The following is a 27,877-nucleotide window of genomic DNA, read 5'->3' as shown; positions in this document are numbered from 1 at the left end:
AGTCGTCTTTCACAGGTATTTACACAATTAAATCTAACGATTTATCGCATGCTATTTCTTGGGTTCTTGATACAGGATGTGGTTTTCACATATGTTTTGATTTGCATGGCCTAAGAAGAGATAGGGATGTGGAGCATGGAAGAATAAATCTAGTCATGGGGAATAGAAGATCGTCTCCTCTAACCAAGATTGGAGTGTATTCTTTAACGCTTAGTAATGGATTAGGTTTAGATTTAAATAATTGTTTCTATTCGCCAGATATGGCAAGAAAAATCATTTCATTTCATGGTTTCTTTAGACAAGGATTTAGATATTCGTTTGATAATGAGAAAGGTTCGATTTATGCTTATCTAAATGGTGTTTTATATTTTGAAGCATTGCCTTGTAATGGAATTTATGAAACTATTTTGGTTGTAGATAACCTAGGAAATGATGTATTGTGTGTGGATTCTTCCAATAGTATGGATAAAGCATGCTTGTGGCATTGTCGTCTTGGATATGTTAACAAGAAACGCATAGCCCAACTCCAAAAGGATGGAGTGTTGGAGTCATTCGACCTTAGGGATGATGGCGTGTGCGAGTCTTGTTTACTTGGAAAGATGACCAAGTCACTCTTCACTGACACTTGTGAAAGGGGTGAGGGTCTATTGGATCTCATACAAACCGATGTGTGTGGGCCCTTTAGATCCACCACAAGGGATGCGAACCGCTTCTATGTGACTTTCACCGATGATTATAGTATATATGGGTATATTTATTTAATTAGGCACAAGTCAGAAAACTTTGAAAAGTTCAAAGAGTTTAAACAAGAAGTGGAGAATTAATTGGGCAGGAAAATCAAGATGCTTCGATCCGATCGAGGAGGAGAGTACCTAAGTCTTGAATTCCACGACTATCTCAAGGAATGCAGAATAGTTTCGCAATTGACGCCGCCTAGGACACCGCAGTTGAATGGTGTGGCTGAGAGGCATAATCAAACCCTTTTGGACATGGTTTGTTCCACGATGAGTCGTGCTTCACTACCTATCTCATTCTGGGGGTATGCCTTAGAGACTGCCTTCCATATCCTTAACTTAGTCCCTACAAAAAAGGTTGCCAAAACACCGCACGAGATGTGGATAAGGAAAGCTCCCTCATTGGTACATATCAAGCTTTGGGGTTGCGAGGCTTTCATAAGATGAGAGACTCACGACAAGCTCGAACCTTGTAGTAAGTGGTGTATTTTCATTGTCTACCCGCAGAAATCCTTTGGATATCTCTTCTGTAGACCGAGTGACAATGTTTTCTTTGTTGCGAGGAGAGGGGTTTTCTGAGAGCGAGAACTCATAAGCCAAGGGGCCAGTGGGAGGCAAATCGATCTTGAAGAGATTCACGAGTCGAGCGATGAAGGAACCTCTAACGCTGGCGCTCAACTCAAGGAGGAAACTCCAGTTGAACCGATTGACGAATCCTTACCTCTTATACGTTCCGAAAGAGTTAGAGTTCAACCCTAGTTACATGGTTTTCATATTACTACAGAAGGGGACACGTATATTAGTGATAGCACACTAATAAATTTAGATGAACCTAACAGCTATAAGGAAGCCATGGCAGGCCCGAAGTCTGCAAAATGGAAAGAGGCGATGGACAACGAGATTCAGTCCATTTATGACAACCAAGTTTGGAATTTTGTTGACCATGTGCCCGGACGTAAGACTATTGGGTGCAAGTGGATCTTCAAGAAGAATACTGACATGGATGGGAATGTTCGCGCGTATAAGGTGCGATTGGTTGCGAAGGACTTTACTTAAACTCCCAGAGTTGAGTATGATGAGACCTTCTCACCAATTGCTAAAATAAAGTCTATTAGGGTGATGTTAGCCATTGCTGCATTTCATGATTATAAATTATGGCAAATGAATGTCAAAACTACTTTCCTTAATGGGAAGTTGGATGAGGATGTTTACATGGCTCAACAAGAGGGTTTTGTCAATGCGAAGCATCCCAATAGAGAGTGAAAGCTTGAGAAGTCTATTTATGGACTTCAACAAGCATCTCACAGATGGAATCTTTGCTTCGATGAAAAAGTCAAAGAGTTTGGATTTGTACGAAGCGAAGATGAATCATGTGTGTATGTCAAAGCCAGTGGGAGTATAGTTAGCTTCCTCGTTTTGTATGTTGATGACATACTACTCATAGGAAATGACATCTCAACACTGCAGGAAGTTAAGTCTTAGCTCGGGAAGTGCTTCGCTATGAAGGACCTCGAAGAGACTTCCTATATTTTGGGAATAATGATAGCGAGAGACCGAAGTAAGAGACTAATAGGACTTATTCAGAATACTTACTTGGACAAGGTGCTAAAACGTTTCAGTATGGAAAACTAGAAGAAGGGAAAGTTACCGATCCAAAGTAATGCCAAGTTGAGTAAGAATCAAAGTCCGAGTACCGAAGCCGAGATAGCAGAGATGAACTGAGTACATTACGCTTTTGCAGTTGGATCGATCATGTATGCTATGACTTGTACTCGCCCTGATGTGGCCTTCGCTTTGAGCATGGTCAGTAGATATCAAGGGAACCCTGACAGAGTACATTGGACCGCAATCAAGAATATTCTTAAGTGCCTTCGGAGGACAAAGGAATGGTTTCTAGTCCTCGGAGGGAGTGATGACTTAAAGGTGCGAGGGTATAGTGACTTGGAAAAGTTCCAAGCAAGAAACCGTAGTTGATTTAACATGTGAATCAGAATACATTGTAGTGAGAGAAGCATCAAAGGAGGAGATATGGTTGAATAACTTCATTGGAGACGTTGGAGTTGTACCTGCCATAAAGGAGCCTATGGAGATTTTCTATGATAATGAAGGAGCGGTTGCCTTGACCAAGAAACCGAGGGATCATGGTAGATCTCGACATATCGACAAAAAATATCACTTTAATAGACATCAGGTAGAAGAATGACTCCTCGTAGTTAAGAGGATATCGTCAGAGGATAACCCAGCAGATCCGCTTACGAAGGGACAGAGTAGGGTTAAGCACATGCAGCACGCTAGGAGCATTGGGCTGGAGGACGATATTAGTTTGGATTAGATAGTTTAGAAATGTGTAATAGATAAATGTAATTGACATTTGATGATTAAATAGAGGAGTATTATTTATAAGTATAGTCACTATCTTATGTTGATTGTTTAACTATTATTCTGCTTTGCATGTTTTGACTTCCTGAATAATTGAGTTAATTAAGAATAATCGAATTATTTAAACAGTCAACATTCGTTTATATATTGGAAGTAGGTATGAATGAAGACTGTCATGAACTAGTGTGTAGATTGTCTGAAATGTATTAGACATAACAAAGGTTTGTTACAACGTTAATGAGTGCTTATGAATAAGTTTTAAGCATTGGAATAAACCCGCACTTGCTGGAATCACTTCATGGAATTTATCACGAGTGATCGCAAGATGATAATATCATATGGTCTTAAAACCAAGATATATGGTTTATTGTTTCCTAATTGGTTGTGCATTGATAATGAGAAAACGCATCAGTAACTTGATGTCATAAAACACATTGTTGTGTATAATTTGATTAGTGAATAGTAATGGCATATACGTTGAAGTTTATCTGTTTCTTTTATCCTAAGAGGGTACAGGCGATATCAGGGCCCCTCGATGATTTGATTTGACTTGTGTGTCGGGCCCTGTCAGGGCTGAATTGATGTGTTCAATTAAGTTCTATGTGAAATGAATCTGAGATCGAGAAACAAACTGTTGGACAATAAGTATGACTATGTTCCATGAGATTGTCCGCACAATATCCAAAACAGAGGACTATAGGATTCCTTATCTAAAGGACAGGTTGTTGATAAGATCAGAGTTCAACAGCGTCTTTGAGAGCCACGATTTCTAATCGAGTTATACTTGCATTTGTGGTAACTAGACTTATCCAAGTGGGAGACTGTTAGATTAGAGTCTAATCTCGTAACCATATTTGATAAGTACTTGACCCGGTTGTGTATGGTCCTTTTGGGTTGCCTTCACCAAAGCAACTTGACTGGAGAAATAATAGAGAAATAGGTTATTATGATTTATTAACATATTATATGAATAATATATTAAAGGAGAAATCATATTTGTTTAATTAATATTGGTCAATAATTAATTAAGAATTAATTCTGTGATCAAATGTAATTAATTAAACTAGAAGGGATGAATTGTAATTATGTGATAGTTGCAAATTAGGGCATTGGATGCCCCATGGATGGGGTGGACGAGTTCAAGGTGATAAGGCCATATAATTCGTCGAAAATAATGATTCAAGGCTTATCTTATGGGCTGCTTGATGGGCAAGTAACCAGATAAGGATAAGGACTGAAACCCTAATCTCTACCCTATATAAAGACCCCTTAGGCCTTAGAAAATGAGCCACTTGATCCCTAGAATACCTAGAGCCGATTTTTTCCTCTCCTCTCTCTCTCTCTCTCTCTCTCTCTCTCTCTCTTGCTTCTCCATTTCCTTGTGGTGTTTGTGAGCCATTAGAGGTACTATACTTGCTTTCTAAGACAAGGAGATTGAAGACTAGTGTTATTACAATATAATAACAAGAGGTATGTAATCCCTTCTACTACATAGATTTAGAAATACCTAGGTGCATGCTAGGGTTTTTCTTGTGTTCATAAAGTTGTGTATCTAATAGTGAAAACATAGATCCAAATCTAGGGTTGCATGCACATATAGGATTGTTTGTATAAAACCCATCAGATTCGAGTATGGATCCTATGCTTTTAGTATTACGGGACCAATACTACCTTCCACATCTCTCCATACTTTCCTCAAGAATTATCTCGGATCCTCTACGTCCTAGTCACAAAATACATCTTAAACCTGCTCCTTGGTGAAACAGTCGTACTAAATACACCCTAGGCTATCCTAGGATTCACCCACATCCCTCTACCATCAGCTGCTGAAGAACCCCTACCAACTCCAGCTAACCACTTCATGAATACTACTACATGCAACCAAGCTTAAATCATTCTTCAGCTAAAGGACTCAGCTATACAACAGTTGGACTCTAACAAGAGCTACGTAATAGGTCCAAGTCCTTTATCCTAAGATTATTTAACCATCATAACATATAATTTAATGTTTTCATTTGATGGTTAACTCCCATTAACATGGGTTCCACAAAGCATAAAGCAAGCAACATTCGGGCAGAGAAGCCGACTAGCACTAAAATGCAATACAATCGGACATATCCTCGATCTTCAACTCCCCGCACCATAGGTGCAACTTCGCCCTACTCACACTCTCCCCAGAGAATTTAATAATTCCTTGTACTAACCCACTACACACTGCACCTGCTCAGTGAAAGCTATACACTAGCCGGTGGACCCCACATGACTCACCATACCACTAATTGCCACATGAACCTCCATCAGTGCTAGATGACTATCGCCTGAATACAATCACATACCCCAATGTTTAAACAATCTTAGGCTAAAATATTCAATTCGACAACGGTTGGACTCAGACGAGAGCTGTGCAACAGGACCAAACCTCTCAGCATAAGATCCTTTGAACCATACAACATGTGACTTAGCGTATCCACTCAATAGCCAGTTCACATGCAAAAGAGTTATAGATCATCCCAACAAGAAAACTCTATAGGAACTAAGGCATCACATAATCAGACAATTCTACCATGCAATTCCCGAAGATCCCTAGCCTATTGCTAGCATGCTGTTCTAACATATCATAAGCTGATATAACTGTGTGGTAATTTGGGGTCTACTTACTGACTCTGGCTGATCGTACACATCACATCCACTTTGATTATTTTTAAAGCCATTTGAAATTTGTTTTGAAAACCCCTTTTTCCTTAGTTTGAGACTGGATTCACATGAGTGTTCCACCAATTCGCTCAAACCAAGGCTTTGATACCAACTTGTAACATCCATAAAATTTCAATAAAATTTAAACTTTCCAAAACAATTCCTTTTTATTAGAAGTGCGTATAAAACCTTGGTTTCCAAAACATTTAATTAAAACTGGAATCATTTACACATAGTTTTCAAAACGTTCGCATTATCAGAGTTTTCTAGAAACCATAAGCCCACAATGCGAGGATGTGTACGGTCAAGCCTTCGCCTTGCATAAACATCTGAAGCACCTGAAACTGTAAGCACAAAGCTTAGTGACTTCCCCCAAAGTAACAAATCCTATCTACCAGGATACCAATTTAACATATCATAACAGCATAACAACGTCCTATCTACTAGGATACCAAGCTAACAGATCATAACCATATAAGAACATCCTATAACTAGGATAACAATCCAAAGGGCCGGCCTTGGTGCCTTCGACCCTTTGGTACAGTGAGGAAAACTCACCTCACAAGTAGCACAGACTGACAAGATCCAACTCTCGAACCACAAATCCGAACTCAACTGCCTACAACCACCATGTGGCTAACTGATGGGTTTTAGGTAAAACAAATAACCTAGAAAAACAATTCCTAAGTTCACATGCAACCTACTTTGGATCTATGTTTTATCTATTGAACATACAACTTTGAATTGCAAAACAAGAACCCTAGAGGAGAGAGGCTATAATCGAAATCTACAAACTAGGGTTTAGTAATTACATACCTTTCAATTGTTATAGTAAACAATTGATAATTCCCTTGATCTTGATCTTGATCTTCTTGGAAGCTTAGCACCACAAGTGTAATGCCTCTAATGGAATCACACCCAAACTAGCAAGAAGGACATTAGAGGAGAGAGGGAAGAGGGAGTATGAAAAATTTCGGCCCTTAGGTTTTCTTCAAAAGAAAAAGAGTGACCAAAACATGAACCAGGAGGCTCCTTATATAGATGAGGGATCTAGGGTTTAGGGGAAACCCTAGTTATCCTTTGCTTAGGGCCTAAGCAAACCCAAGGGCCTTATCCAAGCCCCTATGGACGAAATTATTAGGGTTTCCCCTAAAGATTTCGTCCACCCTTATCCAAGGGGGTTCTAGAGCCTTCCACTCAACTATTAGATAATTGCAAACTAGTCCCTGCACCTTATAATTAATTCTTTTAACCCCGAAATTAATTCTAATTAATTTCTGGCTAACAACTAATCAAACCAAATGATTTCTTATTAATATATTAAGCTTTTAACATATTAATAAATTCATTTATATTAATTTATTAATCTTATAATAAATTAATATCTCTCCTTTCATAATTTCCTTGTCCGGTTGCTAGGTTTGAGGGCAACCCAAAAGGACTGTGCTGCTATCAATTCAAGTACATACCAATTATAGTTATGGGCTTAGACACCTAATCCAACAGTCTCCCACTTGGATAAGTCTGTAACTATAATTGCTAGTATACCTTCTAAATTTGACCAGCAAATTGTAGCTTCCAAAAAGCTGTTGCCGAACTCTGACCCAGTCAGTTACGTGTCCTAAGATAAGTGATCATATAATCCTTCGTTCTGCTAGATATCCCTAGACAAAAGACATGGAATGAAATCAACCTCTTTGTCCAGAATCTATGTTTCCCGATTCTTGATTACTGATGATGTAGGACTTCTAATTGAACACATCAATTTAGTCCTGGGTGGGCCCAACACATAAGTCAACACCAAATCATCGAGGGGCCCACAGATATCGCTTTTTCCCATTAAGGAAAAAGGAACGAATAAACATTGACTCATATTCTTGTATCTTTTACTCATCAAACCATACATGATAATACGTTTTATAACACCAAGTTACTGATGCGTTTTCGTATTACCAATGCATAACCGAATTGCAAATTACAACTCATATATCTCTGTTTCAAGATTATAAGATATTATCGTCTCAGTATTACTCGTGATGAATTCCATGAAGTAATACTCTGAGCGAGGGTTTATCCAATACTCAAATCTCAATTTCTGAGTACTCATGAACGTTGCAGCAAAAAATCTATTGCCATGTCTATCCTTAGACAATCTACAATCCAATTCATTACAGTCTTGATTCACTACTTACTTCCAAAAGTACGAGCGACTGTGGAGTTTGAATAATCTTATTATTCAGGAAGTAAAACATGCAAAAATGAAACACAATAATAAAAAATTGACAAAAGCTAGAACCCAAACTTATAAACAATACTTTATTATTTAATCACCAAAAGTCAATTACATTTACTTTGTTACAAGTTTCAGAACAAAAATAATCTAACTACAAAAACTAATATCATCTTTCAGTCCTATGCTCCGAGCATGCTGAATATGCTTAGCCCTACTCAAACCCTTTGTGAGGGGACTGCTAGGTTATCTTCAGATGACACCCTCTTCACTATAAGATGGCCTTCTTCTACTCTATGTCTGATGAAATGGTACTTTCTGTCGATATGTCTGGTTTTACCATGATCTCTCGGTTCCTTTGTCAAGGCAACCGCTCCTTCATTATCGCAGAACAGTTCCATAGGCTCCTGGATGGTTGGAACAACTCCGAGATCCCCGATGAAGTTCCTCAACCAAGCTGCTTCTTTTGACGCTTCACTTGCTGCTATGTACTCTGATTCACAAGTAGAATCAGCCACCGTATCTTGCTTGGAACTCTTCCAAGTAACTGCTCCTCCATTTAATAAGAATACCTAGCCTGACTGAGAACGGAAGTCAACTCTATCCGTCTAAAATTTGGCATCACTGTAACCATCAACTCTCAAAGTATCATTGTCTCCAAGTACAAGGACCCAATCCTTCGTTCCTCGCAAATACTTGAGTATATTCTTCACGACTATCCAATGAGCTCTACCCGGGTTTCCCTGATAGCGACTGACCATGCTCAAAGCAAATGCCACATCAGGACAAGTACATGTCATAACGTACATGATCGATACGACTCATTTCATCTATTTCCTCATCTATACTCAGGCATTGAGTCTTACTCAATTTGGTATTGCTCTGGATAGGTAGCTCTCCCTTCTTGGAATTTTCCATACTAAACCTCTTTAGTACCTTATCCAAGTATGTGCTCTGACTAAGTCCAATTAGTCTCTTCTTTCTATATATGAATATTCTAATCCCAAGAATATAGGCGGCTTCTCCTAGGTCTTTCATGGAAAAACACTTTCCAAGCCAAGACTTAACTTCATTCAAGGTTGGAACGTCGTTACCAATGAGTAATATGTCATCGACATATAACACCAGAAAAGTTACTATACTCCCACTAGCCTTGATATACACACAAAACTCATCTTCACTTCTAGAGAAATCAAACTCTTTGACTTTCTCATGGAAGCAAAGATTCTAGCTGCGAGATGCTTGTTTCAATCCATAAATGGATTTCTCAAGCTTACATACCCTATTGGGAAACTTTGCATTAACAAAACCCTCTGGCTGACTCATGTAAACATCCTCAGCCAACTTCCTGTTAAGGAAGGCAGTCTTGACATCCAACTGCCAGATTTCATAGTCATGAAAGGCAGCTATGGCGAGCAATATCCTAATAGATTTAATCTTAGCCACCGGCGAAAAAGTCTCATCATAGTCAACCCCTGGGGTTTGAGTGAAACCTTTTGCAACCAGTCGAGCCTTGAACGTATGCACATTCCCATCCATGTCTGTCTTCTTCTTGAAGATCCATTTGCACCCAACTGTCTTCCGACCTGGTGCACTATCAACCAAATTCCAAACTTGGTTGTCATACATGGACTTAATCTCGCTGTCCATTGCTTCTTTCCACTTGGAAGCCTCTGGGCCTGCCATTGCTTCCTTATAAGTGACTGGTTCATCTAAGTTTACCAGTGTTCTGTCACTGATGAATGTGTCACCATCTGAAGTAATATGAAAACCATACAACTCAGGTGGCACACTCACCCTAGTGGATCTTCGAAGCGGTAATGATTTATCAACCGGTTCAAAAGGAACTGTTTCCTCTGGTTGAGTGCTAGTGTCATCTAAGGTTCCTTCATTGGTTGACTCTCGAATCTCTTCAAGTTCAATGGTACTCCCACTATCCTCTTTGAATATGAGCTCTCTTTCCAGAAAGACTCCTCTTCGAGCTACAAACACCACGTTTTCACTAGGCTTGTAGAACAAATATCCAAAAGACTGCTTTGGGTAACCAATGAAAACACATTTCTCACTTCTAGCTGCTAGCTTGTCGTGAGTCTCTCGTATTACGAAAACTTCACAACCCCAGAATTTAATATGTGCTAACGAGGGAACTTTCCCTATCGACATTTCGTGAGGTGTTTTGGCAACCTTCTTTGTAGGGACAAGATTGAGGATGTGGGCGGCTGTCTCTAAGGCATACCCCCAGAAGTGAATAGGAAGCGAGGCATGACTCATCATAGAACGAACCATGTCTAACAAGGTTCGATTACGCCTCTCAGCTACACCATTTAACTGTGGTGTCCTAGGAGGAGTCAATTGTGAGACTATCCCACATTCTTTCAGATAGTCGTTGAACTCGGTACTAAGATACTCCCCGCCTCTATCCGATCTAAGTATCTTGATCTTTCTGCCCAATTGATTTTCGACTTCATGCTTAAACTCTTTGAACTTTTCAAAGGTTTCTGACTTAAGATTGATCAAGTAGATGTAACCATATCTGCTATAATCGTCAGTGAAAGTCATATAGAATCGATTAGCATCCCTTGTGGTTGATTTGAAGGGCCCACACACATTTATGTGTATGAGATCCAACAGACCTTCACCTCTTTCACAAGACCCTGTGAATGGTGATTTTGTCATCTTTCCCAAAAGACAAGATTCACACATATCATCTGATTTTAGGTCAAATGATTCCAAAACTCTATCCTTTTGGAGTTGGGCTATGCGTTTCTTGTTAATGTGTCCAAGACGACAATGCCACAAGCATGCCTTGTCTACACTATTAGACAAGTCAATATTAAGTACACTATTTCCTAAGCTATCAACACAAGTCACTGTTTTATACACACCATCACAAGGTAAAGCTTCAAACACAAAAACACCATTCTTATAAACAGAAATTAAACCATTCAAATCATTAAAAGAATATTTAAAGCCTTGTCTGAACAATGCATGAAATGAAATAATGTTTCTCGTCATCTCAGACGAATAGCAACAATTTATTAAGTCTAATCTAACATCATTACTAAGCAATCATTGATAAACTCCGATCTTGGTCACTGGTGAAGACTTTCTGTTCCCCATGATCAAGTTTATCCTCCCATGCTCTATCTCCTCACTTTCCTTTAGCCCCTGCAAATCAGAACAGATATGAAAACCACATCCTGTATCAAGGACCCATGAACGAGAAGATAATGAGTTATTAGCAGAAATAGTGTAAATACCTGCTGAGGATGGCTTCACTTTGCCATCCTTGATATCTTGCAGATATTGTGGGCAAGATCTCTTCCAATGCCCCTTTTGATTGCAGTAAAAGCAAATGGCCTCTTTTGGATCAGAAACATGGGGAGTGGAACCATTGGGCTTAGCCTTTGGGCCATTAATAGATGACACAGCTTGAGCCTTGCTCTTCCAGTTCTGCTTGGGAGGACCTTTCCTCTTTTTCCCCTTTCCCTGTCCAATGGCCAAGACAGGGGCACTTGCAGGTGTGGAGGGTATACTTTTACCCTTCATCCCTGCCTCAGCTGTCTGCAACAAGTTGTGCAATTGGGCCAAAGTCTGCTCAGTGTTGTTCAAATGGCAAGTTAAGATAAACTGACCATAACAATCAGGCAAAGAGTTCAAGACCACGTCAATGGCCAATTCCTTATCGAAGTGAATGTTGAGCTTGACCAAACGCTCTATGTAGCGTTGCATTCTTTGCACATGAGATACAACCGATTCCCCCTCTTTCATCTTGCAAGCCATGAGTGACTTGACTACCTCAAACTTTTCTTGACGAGCTCGCTTATGGTACTTTTCCATAAGGTCCTTGTTCATCTCAAAAGGCCAGTAGTCCTCATAGTACCTCTGCAATTCTGGGGACATGGTTGCAACCATGATGCATGCCACTTTGGTAGCATCATCATAGTGTTTCTTGTAGGCAGCATACTCTTCGGGAGTGGCTTTTGACTCATCAAGTTCTTTGAGCTCCTTTTTAAGGACATACTCTTTGTCCTCAAATCTAAGCACCATCTTGATGTTACGCATCCAATCGTTATAGTTGGAGCCATCCATAACGACTTTGGAGCAGATGTTTAGTAGAGAGAAGTTGTGGCTGGAGGATGATGAAGCAGAAGTGTTTCCAGGAGTAGACATCTTTAAAGAAAGATAGTTTTAGTTAGATTCCAAGACACCTCAATATAATAACCCAAAGATATCTTATCAAGGTTAGGACCCAACTATGACGATTTACTACTTAGAAATGGGATGCCGAGATCCAAGTTCAAATCTCATATAGGTAGGTGAATGACGATTCACCAATTCACCATTTGAAAAAATAAACGAAGTGAAATTCCTAATTCTTTTGAGATACATTAAAACTATTTAATGGCATGTTTTAATCTTGGATTATGTTCTACTATTTGTGACTGGGATACCGAGGATCACAAACTAGATGTGAATAACCATGCAAATGTGCTTGGTAACCTTATTGTCTTTATCATTAACTATTGATGTACCAGTAAACCACACACACTCCATCAAAATGATAATTATAAGATACCCATTACTACTCTTTATTAGTGCCTTTTAGTGTGCCGGTTAACCACACACGCTCCACTAACGACCAATAAAGGATAATGTGCAATTTCATGGATTAGCATACTTTTCACATTTTTCCTAAAGTAACTAGAGTTGGGATTTTGAAAAATAGTGTTCTAGTACTTTCTTTAATAGCATTATACTTTTAATGTGGAGTAGTTGTCCTATCAAATCCGTTCTGCTAACGACCCTCCACTAATCAAGGAAGCGGTGGGTGAGAGTGGACACCCATTCAACTACCATTTTATAGGCAATTTCCTTATACCCCCCTTATAGACTAGCTTCGTGAATGAGGCATACTAGCGATTTGACTGACCATATTCTTATACATATATAATGTTTAACTTTTAATTATAATATATATATAAGGTGTGTTTTAAAACATTTTAAAACTCCAAGAGTTTATATAAATTTTCGAAATTTAAACTATTAAATTTTAAATTTAAATAAACCAATCAATTAGATTGAATATTTATCTATTAATTAACTTTTAATTAATCTATTAAATATTCTAAGGATTATCTAATCAAATTAATCAATTAATTTAATCCTAATCCTTATCCCTCTAAATTTCGAAAATTAGGGGTAAAGGATAATTATCCAATTAATCTAATCAAGTAATAATTATCCAAAACAAGAAACCCTAAAATCTTAGCATATTTCGAAATTCACAAGGGAGGAGGCTAGGGTTTTCAAAACCCTAACCCTAATTTCGATTAGGGTTCTTTGGAGGCTAGGGTTTTCAAAAACCCTTTGATCCATAACCCAAAAAATCGAAAAAATGGCCTTTAGGGTTTAATAGCTATAAACCTTAATTTGAAATTCAACAATTATGACAATTTAATTTAAAACAAACAATGGCTCTGATACCACTGATGGGTTTTAGGTAAAACAAATAACCTAGAAAAACAATTCCTAAGTTAACATGCAACCTACTTTGGATCTATGTATTATCTGTTGAACATACAACTTTGAATTGCAAAACAAGAACCCTAGAGGAGAGAGGCTATAATCGAAATCTACAAACTAGGGTTTAGTAATTACATACCTTTCAATTGTTATAGTAAACAATTGATAATTCCCTTGATCTTGATCTTGATCTTCTTGGAAGCTTAGCACCACAAGTGTAATGCCTCTAATGGAATCACACCCAAACTAGCAAGAAGGAAATTACAGGAGAGAGGGAAGAGGGAGTATGCAAAATTTCGGCCCTTAGGGTTTCTTCAAAAGAAAAGGAGTGACCAAAACATGAACCAGGAGGCTCCTTATATAGCTGAGGGATCTAGGGTTTAGGGGAAACCCTAATTATCCTTTGCTTAGGGCCTAAGCAAACCCAGGGGCCTTATCCAAGCCCCTATGGACGAAATTATTAGGGTTTCCCCTAAAGATTTCGTCCACCCTTATCTAAGGGGGTTCTAGAGCCTTCCACTCAACTATTAGATAATTGCAAACTAGTCCCTGCACCTTATAATTAATTCTTTTAACCCCGAAATTAATTCTAATTAATTTCTGGCTAACAACTAATTAAACTAAATGATTTCTTATTAATATATTAATCTTTTAACATATTAATAAATTCATTTATATTAATTTATTAATCTTATAATAAATTAATATCTCTCCTTTCATAATTTCCTTGTCCGGTTGCTAGGTTTGAGGGCAACCCAAAAGGACTGTGCTGCTATCAATTCAAGTACATACCAATTATAGTTATGGGCTTAGACACCTAATCCAACACTAACTTCATCAAAACTCTAATTACCAAAATACCCTCAGAAGTCAAACCTGGTCAACCCAGGTCAAAGTCGAAGTCAACAAATAAGGTCAATAGTCCATGTTGACTAAACTCGTCGAGTGCAGCTAGCAACTTGTCGAGTTCCTTCATAACTTAGAAAAACCAGGAAAAACCCTAACTAACTCGTTGAGTTATGTAATCAACTCGCCAATTTCATTCAAAATCCAGAAAGCCAAAAAACTCGAATCAACTTGTCGAGTTTGTTATGCAACTCGTCGAGTGCCTTCAGGCTTTTCATATTTAATCCTTTCCAATCGAATCCAAAGCCCCAAACTATAGATCTAGTCCCCTAGGGGGCGATGAGGGAGGCTACAAATGAGTCATAAGTTCTTTAAATAGGGTGCAAAACCATGAAAATCAAGGTTTTCTAAAGAGCCATCAACTCGTCGAGTTGGGGCCTTCCAAGTCGTCGAGTAGACCCTGAAAATGTTTGGCCATTGAAACTCTACACTACGTGTTGGAGCCTTCAAACTCGTCGAGTTTCCTTGAAAACACATATACAAGCTTTATAATTCATTCTTGAAATTTGTGATGTTACACTCTAAAGAATTGAAGGCTTTACTTTGATATTATCAGCCTTGTCACTACCATTTTCGGATCACTTTCCAAGGCTTCACTGCCTCCTAGTTCACCCCTACTTATCCTCCCTAATAAATAAAGAACTTTTTCCCACATGTCTTCTTCTCCTTCATTTGGACACATGGCATTTCTAGAATTTTTGAATTCTTTATTTTTCACTTGTCATTTTATTGTATTTTTATTTTATTAAATTAAAGTTCCACATTTAATATGTAAGTTAATATATATGTAAGGTATTTATTAGAAAGGGTTTATATATGTAATGTATTAAATACATTAAAGCCTCATTAATTTTAATAATTCAAATTTTTTCTCAATTTTCTTATAAATTAAAACTTTTCAAATTGTTAAAATCTTTTTTTTATTTTTTTATAAATAAACTCATGTAATACATGGGTCTCACACTTAGTTTTCAATATATATTACTAAATGTATTATCTCTCCCACTAGTTCCACGTCCTTTTCTATTATTTATGGTATTAGAAGCTGTCAAAAGATCTTCTTACCTAATCCCTTTAAACACCACCTTACTTTTTGGTACATAATTTCGGTTTCATACTTCAAGATTTATGCTTTTTTTCGGACTTAGCAAAATCGTGTTTATAAAAGGCCTCTTCATTAAATGTAATATGTTGGCTTCGAATAATACTTTGATTCTGATTACCTTAAAACTGGTACCGCATATCATCAATTCCATACCCAATAAAGTAGCACTTTCTTCTTTAATTTTCAACCTGTCTTTTTCACTACCTTTACTTTTGAAATACAAAAAGGGCATCCAATAGGTTTCACATGTGCGAGAAGGACTTCTTGCCCTTGCCATTCCACTTGTGGAATCTTGAACCCTAATGTTCCCCTCCTCAAAATTTAGTAATTGCTAAAGGCCAGAAGCGAGGAACATTATACATGGTTGAAGTTTCAAAATATGAGATAAATTCTGCAAAAGGATTGATGATATGAGGTATCTCAAAATCTTTTCCTTCTTTTGCTGAATTTATCTCATATGTTGAAACTTCAACCATGTATAACGTTCTCTACTTCTGGCCTTTAGAAATTACTAGATTCCCCTTTGCTATCTTCCATTAGTGATTACCAAAATCAACATGATGTCCTTTGTCATCTTATTTCCTTACTGATATCAACGTTCTCTTCAGATCCGAAATATACTTCACATTCTTTAATGTCTACTTTGAACCTATAGTTGTCTTGAGGAAAACATTCCTAACTTCTATGATATCGAGACTCTTACTATCTGGAAATGGAACCTTACCTTGTAATACTTGAAATTTTGCATCACATCTTTGTAATGATTTACATGGAACGAAGCACCCGAATCCATTACCTAGGATTTTATAGATCTTTCAACGCAACACATAAATGCATCGTACAAATCTTCAGTCAAATTAATTTCCCTTTTGTATTGTTCTATCAAAAGTTTTGAATATTGATTCTTGAAGTGACCATTTTATTTGTAGTTCCAACATACAATATCCTTTCCGCTTTTTGATCTCCATCTCTTTCTTGATTTTGATATTTTTCTACCATTATGTCTCATGTTTTATTTTCTCCATTCTCTTCGGTTCTTAGCATATATATACTCTAAAAGGAAACAAAAAAATTAGGAACTAAAAAACCAATATTGATAATTGAACCCCACATATCAGTGGCCAAAAATAGCATGTCAAATGTTATTTGCACAACTATGCACAAGATTATAGCAAAAACAAAAAAATATTTTAGGATAATATGTAAGAGTCCTCTAAAACTAACCATAAATTTCATGGGTAATATATTTACGCCTAGATATTCCTAGTAGAATTTGTTAATTGTCGACATTGAATGTGAATGACAATGTGTAGAAAAACTCTATAATATCTAACAATTTCTTAGTGTAGACATTGTTATTTACAAGGTTGTCAATATTAGAATCCTATCTAAGATAGTTTTTGGGTTTGCAAGATCGGGATCGTAAGATCGGGACTGAGATCCTAGGATCCTACAAAATAAAATAGAATTTTAATTTATAATATTTAATCATGAAAAATATTTTAAACATTTAATTTTTCGTTCAAAAGTTATAAAAACTTCAGAATATTAGTCATAAATTACAATAAAAAATGATAAACAGTAGATCGGTAAAGGGTAAAAGACATAAAATGGTATAAAAAAATTATTTTCAAAAAAAAATCAAGGGAATGTAGGATCGGATCGGATCTCGATCCTATGATCCTACCGACGATCTTACGATCATATATGTGATCCTACCCCAAATATGATCCTTTTACTATCCGGATTGTTTTTCATACCTAGGATCGTACGATCCTACGATCAGAATTGCGATTTTGACAACTATGATTATTCACATGTGAATGATCAATACTAATCACAAATATCTATCTTAATAATAAAGTACATCTTTTGTCCACGAGATGATTTGAACCCTCAACCTTTTAGGTGATAAACATCTTTTTAACACCTTGATACCGCTAGGCCAAACTCCTTTTAGTGCTTGGTCAAATTTTTTTTTTTTTTTTTTTTTTTTTAAACGGCAAATCTAACCTACTCCTAAACTACACCTTAAATCCACCTATGTCCACGACGGGACTTGAACCCTCAACCTCAAGTAGGGAGGGCAACACCGGATACCGCTGGGCTACAAGCCCTTTGGTAGTGCTTGGTGAAATTAATTGACAAAACCTTTCAAGTCATATATCTACATCAACAAGCTGAAATTCAACATCTTATTACTTTGTGAAATTGTTCATGAAGTTTCAGATTCCACAAATTCTATCAACTTTCTAAGATTATACATTATCTATCACTTTATGATGGAAGCCAACATGAATAGGTTGTGAATTGTACATAATAATTACATCGGAGGCCTGAGAGCAGCAGCACCAACTGGTTGTGTTCTGTGAATATTTTGGGTCGTAGGCCAAGACATGATGTGAAGGCTTATGCTTTCCAGTTGATCCACCGCTCCAACAAGAGTATCCCTTATATCATCATGATCGCAGCAGTGTAATAAACCATCTGAGCTAACCATTGTAGGCATCACATTTTTACCTTCTAAGCGTGATATCACAACCATATGCCCCATTTCAATCGAGTTCTCAAACAGTTGTCTCAGACCAGCTCGATCAGCAGCTGAGCCTATTGTCACCGCAAAAATGCACACGAAACCCTGATACATTTACAGATTTTAGAACATCATATTTTAAATTAAGTAACTAGATAATAATAACAATGTCAGCTACGTGAATTTCACTGATATAGATTCGGTAGATTTTCTTTTTATAATGTCTTAATAAAAGTAGATTAAAAGTACAATGTTTATAAGGAGTGGATTTTTTAACACAGAATATGTGAACAAGAAAATGATCAAAAGCATATTCGTGTAACATGGTAATATACGTAAAAACCTAAGATGCTATAATAAACAAATTAAAAAGGTAGCTAGGTTCCTTTTTTTATATTTTGTTCTTGCTTATATTTTGCTACATACTTTTAGTTTATACATTATTTTCTATAACCGAAATCTCTAGTAGATTAGTTTAAATTCATGTAAATATATAAGAATACAAAATACAACAGATTTTCTTATGATAAAAGGATTACATGAATTTAAACTAGACAAAATTGCAAGAATAGTTCTTGTGGTATATCGAAAATTGTCACTTTGGGCCAAACAGATTTTGACTAGCATAAATGGTCTAAAAGTTTTCATTTTGTTGCTAGTTTGGTCCATTCTACTTTAATTTTTTATAAAATGACGATTTTGCCCTTTTTTCTTTTTTCCTTTTTTGTTACAAAAATAAAAGAAGAAAAGAAAAAATGTCCACCCTCTTTCTCTCTCTCTCACACACACACAACTAAAAACACGAGATGATCGTTTCTCTCCCTTTCTTCCTCTGACGAAGAAAAGAGGCTGCCGACCACCACCTTCACAGCCCCTCCCCGCCTCCCTCCGGTCATGTAGCACCAATAAACACCCATCCCTTCGCCCACTGCGTCGTAAACCCTCTTGATCGATGGAAACCTCGTCGGAGACTTAACAGCCAAGAAGAAGGCAACTAGACAAAGATCGGAAAGGCTCCAGGTGTATCCAATTTGCAAGGTGGTGTCAGAAGCTAGAAGGTTTTATGGATCTGGGAATGGTTTTTGAAGACGAAGAGCGGAAATGCATCAAAACCCCCAAGGGTTTTCAATGTCAGTTTCACCGGAGCAACCATTGTCTTCGTTGTAACAACAAATGTGGATCAACGGCGGCACTGGAAACTCGAGCAATAGATGTCATCGTCGTTGTTGTTTCACCCCTTCACAAACAAAGATCGGAGTTAGACTTTGTATACAGGTAGCGGAAAAACCCTTCTCATCAGTGAAGAACATATGTCATCATCGTTCTCTCTTCACCACAGGCTGGTCTGGACTCCGGTGGCGCTAGAAACACGATGTTGAATAAACTCGAGCCAGAGCCACAGATGGGGGAACGACTCTAGCCAAACCCTTCTCGCCATCGACGAACAGATCTGGGGATTCGACGGTGAAATGGGTAGCATAAGAGAAGTCGGCATCGGAAAATGTTAGGGTTCCGATAAGAGGTTGTGATCCAACTGGTGGTGGTGGTTTGGCTACTGTGGTGTGGTGGTATTGCAGTAATAAAGAGAGAGAGAGAGAGAGAGAGAGAGAGAGAGAGAGAGAGGGCATTTTTTTCTTTTCTTTTTTCTTTTTGATTTATGTAATAAAAAAATTGAAAAAAGAAAATACAAAGGGCAAAATCGTCATTTGATAAAAATTTAAAGCAGAATGGACCAAACTAGCAACAAAATGAAAACATTTGGACCATTTATGCTAGTTCAAACGTGTTTGGCCCAAAGTGGCAATTTTCGATATACCACAGGGACCATTCTTGCAATTTTGTCTTTAAACTAATCTACTCAATATCAATATCTAGTGACTAAAAATTTCGTTTATATTTTCAAATTTTTATTTTTGTCAAACCAACTAAAAAGTCGAAATAAAATCTCTTAAACTGATAAAGTATACGCTTCATGGCTTCAAGATAATAACATGTATTTTTCTATTTATATAATTGATGGAACATATGCAGCCTACGCTTTCTTGATAATAACAAGAAATTCTGGCTCCACATGTTGTAATCATGCATGAAAATGGATTTGTGAAATGACGAATGTACCCCTATCAGTAAGAGTATCGATGTTGTTACCTCGTCCGTCCTTTTGACATCGATCCCAAATCTATTTTCTCCAGGTTCGGGTATCAATTCAATTGGAATTTCTTCTGTTCCTGGCAAAAACCATAACCTTATTCCATGCACGATATATGTTGGAACCCTACTTGAATTACATTTCTTCTGAAAAACCAACAATCATGGAGTTTATACTTGATCTTGAATCCAATCACATTATATACTAGATTCATTAAAACTTTCACAAAAGATACCGATGAGGAAATCTGTTCAGTCTGGATGTTAACAAACACGATAGGAGTTCCAGAAGAAACCGCTGCTGAAAACCAAGCCATTGCTCTAGTGGTCGTTGAATTAATATCGTCTTCATTTGCAAAAGGCATGAAAATAATAGAACTAACGACTGTAGACCGGTGGTCCGGTAGATAAGTAGCCACTTTCCTCCTCCACTCGTACTTTATTGCCTCTTGATTAAACCCTCGATGAACCACATTCACCGCTCTCCTACTCATTTCTGCATGTAGATTCAAGAAAACAAAAATCAATTCAAAAAATGACAAAACAAGAATGCTTATCATGGATGCTACAAATCTTTTTTTAGCAATGAAGGATCCATTTCCCTAAAGTAAATGTGTCTAGTTGATTTCATACTTGAACAATTGCAAAAACTGTTGTTTAAGAGAGAAATTAAGGTATACCTTGAAGTTCAGTGCATTGATCGAAATCCAAGTTGTCTAAAACTGCGACATGTTTATCGTTAGAAGCAGCTCGAAAACTAAACTTTCGATGCAATCTGAAACGCTTTTCATGCACTACACGAACACATAAATGTACCATTTGATTACCCCTTCGAACCTTCAACCAAACTAATCCCTCATCGTTCTTTTTGCTCATCCTTCCCAACTGTAACCTAAGCTCGGCTTTCCCTTTTGTTGGTATAAACAACTTGTCGTCAATATCTTCGAGTGTACAACTATCCGCAGCAGCAATACCTTCGATAATGTCTCCAGGTAAGGGCATCCCCTCATCCCATTCTTCCACATCTTCTTGTTTCACATGTTTCACGCAAACTAACATATGTGGAAAGCTTGTTTCGTTGGTTTTCATGGCGGAAACGATAATATACTACCTTTATGAGTTTCACGTGATTATATATATACATTTACACATGTATGCACGGATAATTCAAGAAAAAGAATTGTGTTGGAGATGGAGATTATATTGATGAGTGTCTTTGTTTTCTTTAGAATTTTGTTTGTGCTATATGATTGTTTAGTGTCTTGATAACTTCTAGGTTTTGTGAAGCGGCCGGCTTTCATAGTTCTTGTTTCTTTGTTGGAACTGTTGGAATAATCTTATCTGCAAAACTGTAAATAAAAAAAATCAAAATAATAATACATATTTAATTACCAACTGTAAATGAATAAACAAAATATAAACCAAGAACTCATATTTAATTACCAAAGGCCGTTAAAAAAATTGTCAAAGGGAATATAGCCCAAGGATATGAAAGTGTAATTAGGATGGCTGGTAGCCCAAGGGTTGAGTGTTGAATTCCTCTTTAATACAAAAAAATATAGAACAGAAGTATTTTTCTTTTTTGGAACGGCATATACCAAGCGGAAGCCCTTCCGTCTTTTACAGCGGAAGCCCGGGTTCAAGCTCCTTTACAGGGCAAACCCTCACCCTTTTTAATGGGATTCCAAACGAAAATTCCCTATGAGTGGCCACCAATCAGAATCGAACTCCCCACCTTACCCGTCAATGGTTATAAACCCAACACCTCTTTCCCAGGACTGGGCTTAATTGGTGAACAGAATTATTTTTCAATGTCTTGGACAACATATTTTGATTAATGAATACGAAACATCTCAACAACCACTCAATAAAAAAGTCCTCAAATTAACCAATTGTTTTTTCTCTTTACTAATTTATTATGGTATTAGTGTAGTGGTGCTGTCAAGAATGACATATTGAAGGAAATTCTGAATAATTAACTTTCAAATAACCAAAATATCACTATCGAAGGTGGTGTTTGTTAAAAAAGAAAAAAAAAAGTTCTTACCACTTATTGTTGTGCGGTTCAGCACACGCGCAACACTTTTAATTTCGCATCAGTTTGGTTTTTAAACGGTTTCGGGCTCAAAAACCTCTTCCCGTCCTATGCCCCATATATAGCATTTGTGCGTGGCTCTTCTCATCTCTTCTAACCTAATCTAAAAAAATTAAAAAAAAAACGGACAACAGACATCGCCCATTGCCGCATTCGTTCACCTCTTCTTTCTTTCTCCCCTCTTCTCATCAAATCGGACACTAGGAGCTAACCATCGTTCATCTTCACAGGTCCTCCTATCGCTCGCCGGTCACTTACCAGTCGTTCGCCGACGTCAAGACCTTTGTCATTGTCTTCATCTGCCATCGTCTACAACAGGTATGTTTTTTTTTTTTTTTTTCTGATTTCTGATTTGACAACCGATTTATGCTTTTGAGATATTATTTATGCTTGTTAAAATTGATTTTTGTTGAGCTGTTAAGAATCTTTGCTAAAAACTTTGTTGAAATCAGAAAGTTATGCATATTTATGTTGATTTTTGATGTAGTTGTTCCTATAATCGATTTTCTGCTCTAAGTATGTTAGTTATGTTTTCTGAAAATAATTTGTGCTGATTTGTTATAAATGTTTGCTAAAATCTTTGCTGAAATCAAAAGCTTATATGCAAGTTTATGCTTATTTGATGATTTTTTTTGTATAATATTTGCTTATATGATTTTTTTTTAGATTCATGATGCATTGTTGTTAAAATATCATTAATTTAAGTAATTATTATAACTTAAGTTATTATTATGTTGAAATATCATTATTCTATGTTGCTAAAGTATGTATTTCATATTTGTTTTGTTTTTAGCAATGAGAGATAAATATATATAGACTAATGCGCAAATACAAATTCTTATTGCAGAATTATATTAAAGAAGTACAAATTGTGGGTAGAAAAGGTTTAAGTTTGCACAAACATTCATGGAACAAGTTAGGAACAACCATTAAGGAAAAGTATGACATGGATTTGACTCAAAGACAATTGAAAAATGCCTATGACAACCATAAAGCCAAATACACATAATAGTTATACTTGATTTTTTTTTTTGGCAATCTTTATATATATATATATATATATATATATATATATATATATATATATATATATATATATATATATATATGTGTGTGTGTGTGTGTGTGTGTGTGTGTGTGTGTATTTTGTTTATATAGTAGCCATTTATTCTTATATAATCTCAGTTATGCCACATCCCAAACATCATCGGGACATGGATCATCTTCTTTTCAGTTGCACCACTAAACCTATGGACATCCCTTTTATTAACATAAATGAGGATGATTACTTTTCCAATCACACTAGTGAGCCTTTTTACTCAGCCACCACCTTCTACTACTTCACCTTCTACTACTTCACCTTCTGCTACTTCACCTTCTGGTAACCCCAACAAAAGGGATAAACCCTCAACATCTAGATCTTGATCTCCTAGCGCCTCACTTGATCCACCTTCTAGTGCCTCACTTAAAGCTTTTATTATTGCTGATGATTTAGCACTGGAGATGCAAAAAGCTCTATGAAATTGGACTAAAGGGCCAAAAATTCCCTAATGTTTAGAGAAGCTAGAGTTGCTCGAAGCTAGAGTTGCTCGAGTTAGGCCCAGTAGAACCCTTTATGATCTATTGCTTATCACATTTTTGGACGGACCATGAATATAAAAGAGATGTGGGTAAAATTTTCTAATGATCCACAGATATTAAAAGGATGGATTGAGACAACTACAAGTATAGGAGTTTTAAAGGATGGAAAGATTATCCGTTAAGTTTATATATTTGAGTTGTTTAGGTTTTAATTGCATGTGTTAGAACTATGTGGTTATGTTTTTTGGTTATTCCGTACTTAAATGTTATTTGTGGTATTTGGTACTTGAATTTTATGTTATGTTGGATTAGGTGTTTAAGCCCATAACTATATTTGGTGTGTACTTGATTTGATATGTAGCATGGTTCTTTTGGGTTTCCTTCACTCATGCAACTTGATATGATGACTAGTGGAGATATATATATATATATATATATATATATATATATAGAGAGAGAGAGAGAGAGAGAAAGAGAGAGAGTACGATTTATTATATGAATAATAAATTGGTACTCAAGATGATTTTATTAATATATTATTTGGAAATCATATTATTAATTAGTAATTAATCAGAAATTAATTTGATATTAATTTTGGGATTAAAGGAACTGATTCATAATAAATGGGCTATTTTGCAAATCATTGATAGTTGCAAAACTAGGCTAATGGATTCCATAGAGTGGACTGGACGAAATTTATTGGTAAGACCATAAGATTTCGTCCAAGGGCTCTAAAGAGGAGTTCCATAGGCTGCTTAAGCCATAAGCAGTAATTAGGGTTTCCTCCAAAAACCCTAGCAGCTTACCCAGCTATATAAGGAACCCCTTGTAACGTCCGTAGATCAGGTCTAGTCAATTTAGAGACAAGGAGCATCAAAAATTACTTTTTGATAGAAGACTATTTGGAATGAATAATCTTAACGAAGTGGTAGTGGTCATGACAATGATTCCGGATATATATAAAGAATGCCGAAATCTGAGTTATAACGAAGAAGTTATGACCTGTCACAACTAGAAATTCTATGTCTTGTAATCACTATACTCAATTAAATGTTAAAAATCAAAAACTCAAAAACAAGTATGATGCTTACTCAATGGGAAACTAAACCCCAATTCACTACATCAAACAATTGGAAAACCCTAGAAGTTCTTGTTAAGTCCATTTTGGACTAGAACTTCCTTATTGGATCCAAATGGATCAATAAACTTCCAATTGGACTATCATGGGCTTAGAACCCTAATTGGGATCTAATTGGACCCACATCTATTTATTTCAACATTTTGAGCCATGTTGGACCTAGAATGAAATAAATACAAAATTTTGAACCACGATTAACCTAAACTAGCCCAACAAAGTGTAAAAATCATACTATATTTCTTTTGGGACTAAAAACCATTCAACTTAACATCTACATGGGGTAGGACATTAAAGCCCAATTTTTTTTCCTTTCCATTTACAATTCTCGGCCCATAAGCCCAAAACCAAGAAGGAAGAGTGACTTAAGCCTTGCCACCTCACTTATATCCCACATATCTCCATCCATGGACCAACATACAACTAGGATTGTCAACTCAACTCTCTCTCTTCTCTTCTTCTTGAACTCGGCCGAGAGCAACACCCACACACACACAAAACACTCACAAACTCTCTCTAAAATCACTCAAGGCTTCTTCTTCTTCTCCATCCAAAAATCTCGAAATTTAGGAAGCATTCAAGGAAGTTCTTCCACAAAATCATCATCTAAGGTAAGGTTTTGCTTGGATCTATGACTTGTATTCCTTATTTATCAAAAATCTCTTCCTAATCCATGCAAAAATCATGATCTTGCACTCTAGAAACCCCATAAACTCGAAAACTTCATCAAGGAGTGCAAAGGCCAAAAATCATTTCATTTCTTCCATTCTTTCTTCAAAAACTGAATCAACACCCAAGGTGAGTTTCATATCCCCTTATTTTCGGTTTTTATGAGTTTTTGTGGGGGAGAATACAAGCAAAAGTGTAGATCCATCATTATGTGTATGTTGTGGTTGATTTCTATGCTTATATGTATGTTTTGTATGATTTTGATGATAGATCTAGTATGAAATGCTAAAAACCGAGACATATATTTTATTATAGCATAAAATATATTACTACATGCAAAGTATACTAAGAAAAATGGCCAAAGGGCTTGACAACACTTAATTTGGGCTAAAAACTCATTTTTTTGACATAAAATGTTGAAAATACAAAGTTAAAGGGGCCTAAAGTGCAATATTTCGAAATCTGATGGGTGAGATGAGTCAAAACAGTTTACACAATGTATTTTCTGAAAATATACTATTTAGAGGGTTACAAACATAAATTCCAAGCTTATTGGGCTAAATATGACATTTTGGCCCAATGAGGCCCAATATGCGAAATTTTCTAAATTGGGGGACCAAAACTGCATTTTTCTGTAAAACAGGGGACTATAAGTGCTCCATGTACTTTTCAAAGGTTTAAAATGCTTTCCAAATTTAAAAAGGACCAAAGTTGTAAAAATTTTCCAAATTGGGTCAAAAATGTAAAAGTTGCGAAAAAGAGGGGTTATAACCGAGAAAACTGAAATTTCAAGGACTTAAACTGTTTTCTATGATAAATATGCTGGAAAATACTTATTTCAATAATTTTTGGTATAAAAATGTCAAGAAAATTGATTTAGGGACCAAACCGGAAAGTTTTTAAATAAAGGGGTGAAAAGGGTAAATTATACAATTAAGGAGGGGCTGAAAACAGAAAATCTTCAAGGCTAGTTAATACATGCAATCTGACCAATTGACGATACCACGCTTGTCGACGAAATACAATCCATTACAATACCAAAAGTCGTTAAACGAATTGGTTCGGTCTCGAACCAATAAAAATCCAAAACCACTAATACGACGACGTTACGACATTACGATTCATAACTAATAACGATGGAGAATTCACTATACATGCGAGTGTGCGCAGACGTCTATGCACCATCTTTGGGCCCCAAAAGTGTAAAATCTTGTTCGTTGAGCCTAGCTAGCCCAATGACCTGATCTTAAGGCCCGAAGATCTCTCTCTCTCTTACGAAGTGTTGGGTTTTACCGATCCGACATAACGTAACAGGACTTTCAATGGCAAACGTGCTGCTAGTTCCCAAGTGTCCTTCAGTACTGCTAGTAAAGTTGGTAACTCACGATTGCGGGATTGGGCTTCGGGCCCTTCGCAATTGCATTAGTCTTGAATGACGCGGGGAAATACCGAGGGTTTCGCACCTTCTCTCCTTCCCTCCGGTCGTGGGACTACACAAGTCCGGGAGGATCGAGTTGTGTGAAGAATTACGAGTGGCGCCTAAGGGACCGCTTGTAAGGTTGTCGATTGGACGTTTTCATTAACGTACGTCACAACGCTTCACCACCCATTGTATTCACAATGCCTCCGGAGCTCAGCGATTCACTCTAACGAAACGAAACAACGGTACACAAACTAAGTAATACAAAGTGATAGGAAAACGTCGGGTTTTCCTAGGGTTTTCAACAATTACAAATTATGAATTACCGGTCGAATTTTCATAACTCTTACGCCCACATTTATAGAATTCAAACATGCATACTCATGGATCAACACATATTTTTACACTATTCTATTTTTAGAAAATATCGGATTTTCTGATGGGTTTCAAACATTACATCGGATTTCAAACACTACTTATGAACTCACCAACATTTCGTATGTTGACGTTTTTTTCAAAATACTTGTATTCTCAGGTAACAGATAAGGTGACGGACGATTTATACTCTATGATGTTTGCTGTGGTTTAAGTGATGTTGAACAGTTATTTTGAGAATGTAACGTTTGAGCAATGTAACGAATGTAAACACTATCGGTTGTATTATTCCAAATGTTGGTGATGTTTTATGTTATGTTTCATGTATATGCATTGTGATGGTATTC

At 36.7% G+C, this 27,877-nt stretch overlaps 1 protein-coding gene across 1 annotated transcript; it reads right to left on the bottom strand.

The window, feature by feature from the left end:
* Positions 1–17,897: 17,897 nt before the first annotated feature.
* Positions 17,898–21,344, bottom strand: LOC145007069 (uncharacterized). The gene is made up of 4 exons (XM_078966067.1): positions 20,936–21,344; positions 20,492–20,751; positions 20,256–20,402; positions 17,898–18,212 (listed from the first exon to the last, which is right to left on the bottom strand). The coding sequence occupies exons 1-4, from the start codon at positions 21,342–21,344 to the stop codon at positions 17,898–17,900; spliced, it is 1,131 nt and encodes a 376-aa protein (XP_078822193.1).
* Between the last annotated feature and the right edge of the window lie 6,533 nt (positions 21,345–27,877).

This window comes from Lactuca saligna, chromosome 7 (genome assembly GCF_052625555.1).
Source record: "Lactuca saligna cultivar CGN05327 chromosome 7, ASM5262555v1, whole genome shotgun sequence".
Taxonomy (NCBI): Eukaryota; Viridiplantae; Streptophyta; class Magnoliopsida; order Asterales; family Asteraceae; genus Lactuca; species Lactuca saligna.
Note: the sequence above shows the minus strand (reverse complement) of the source record. Positions and strands in the feature narration are given on the sequence as shown.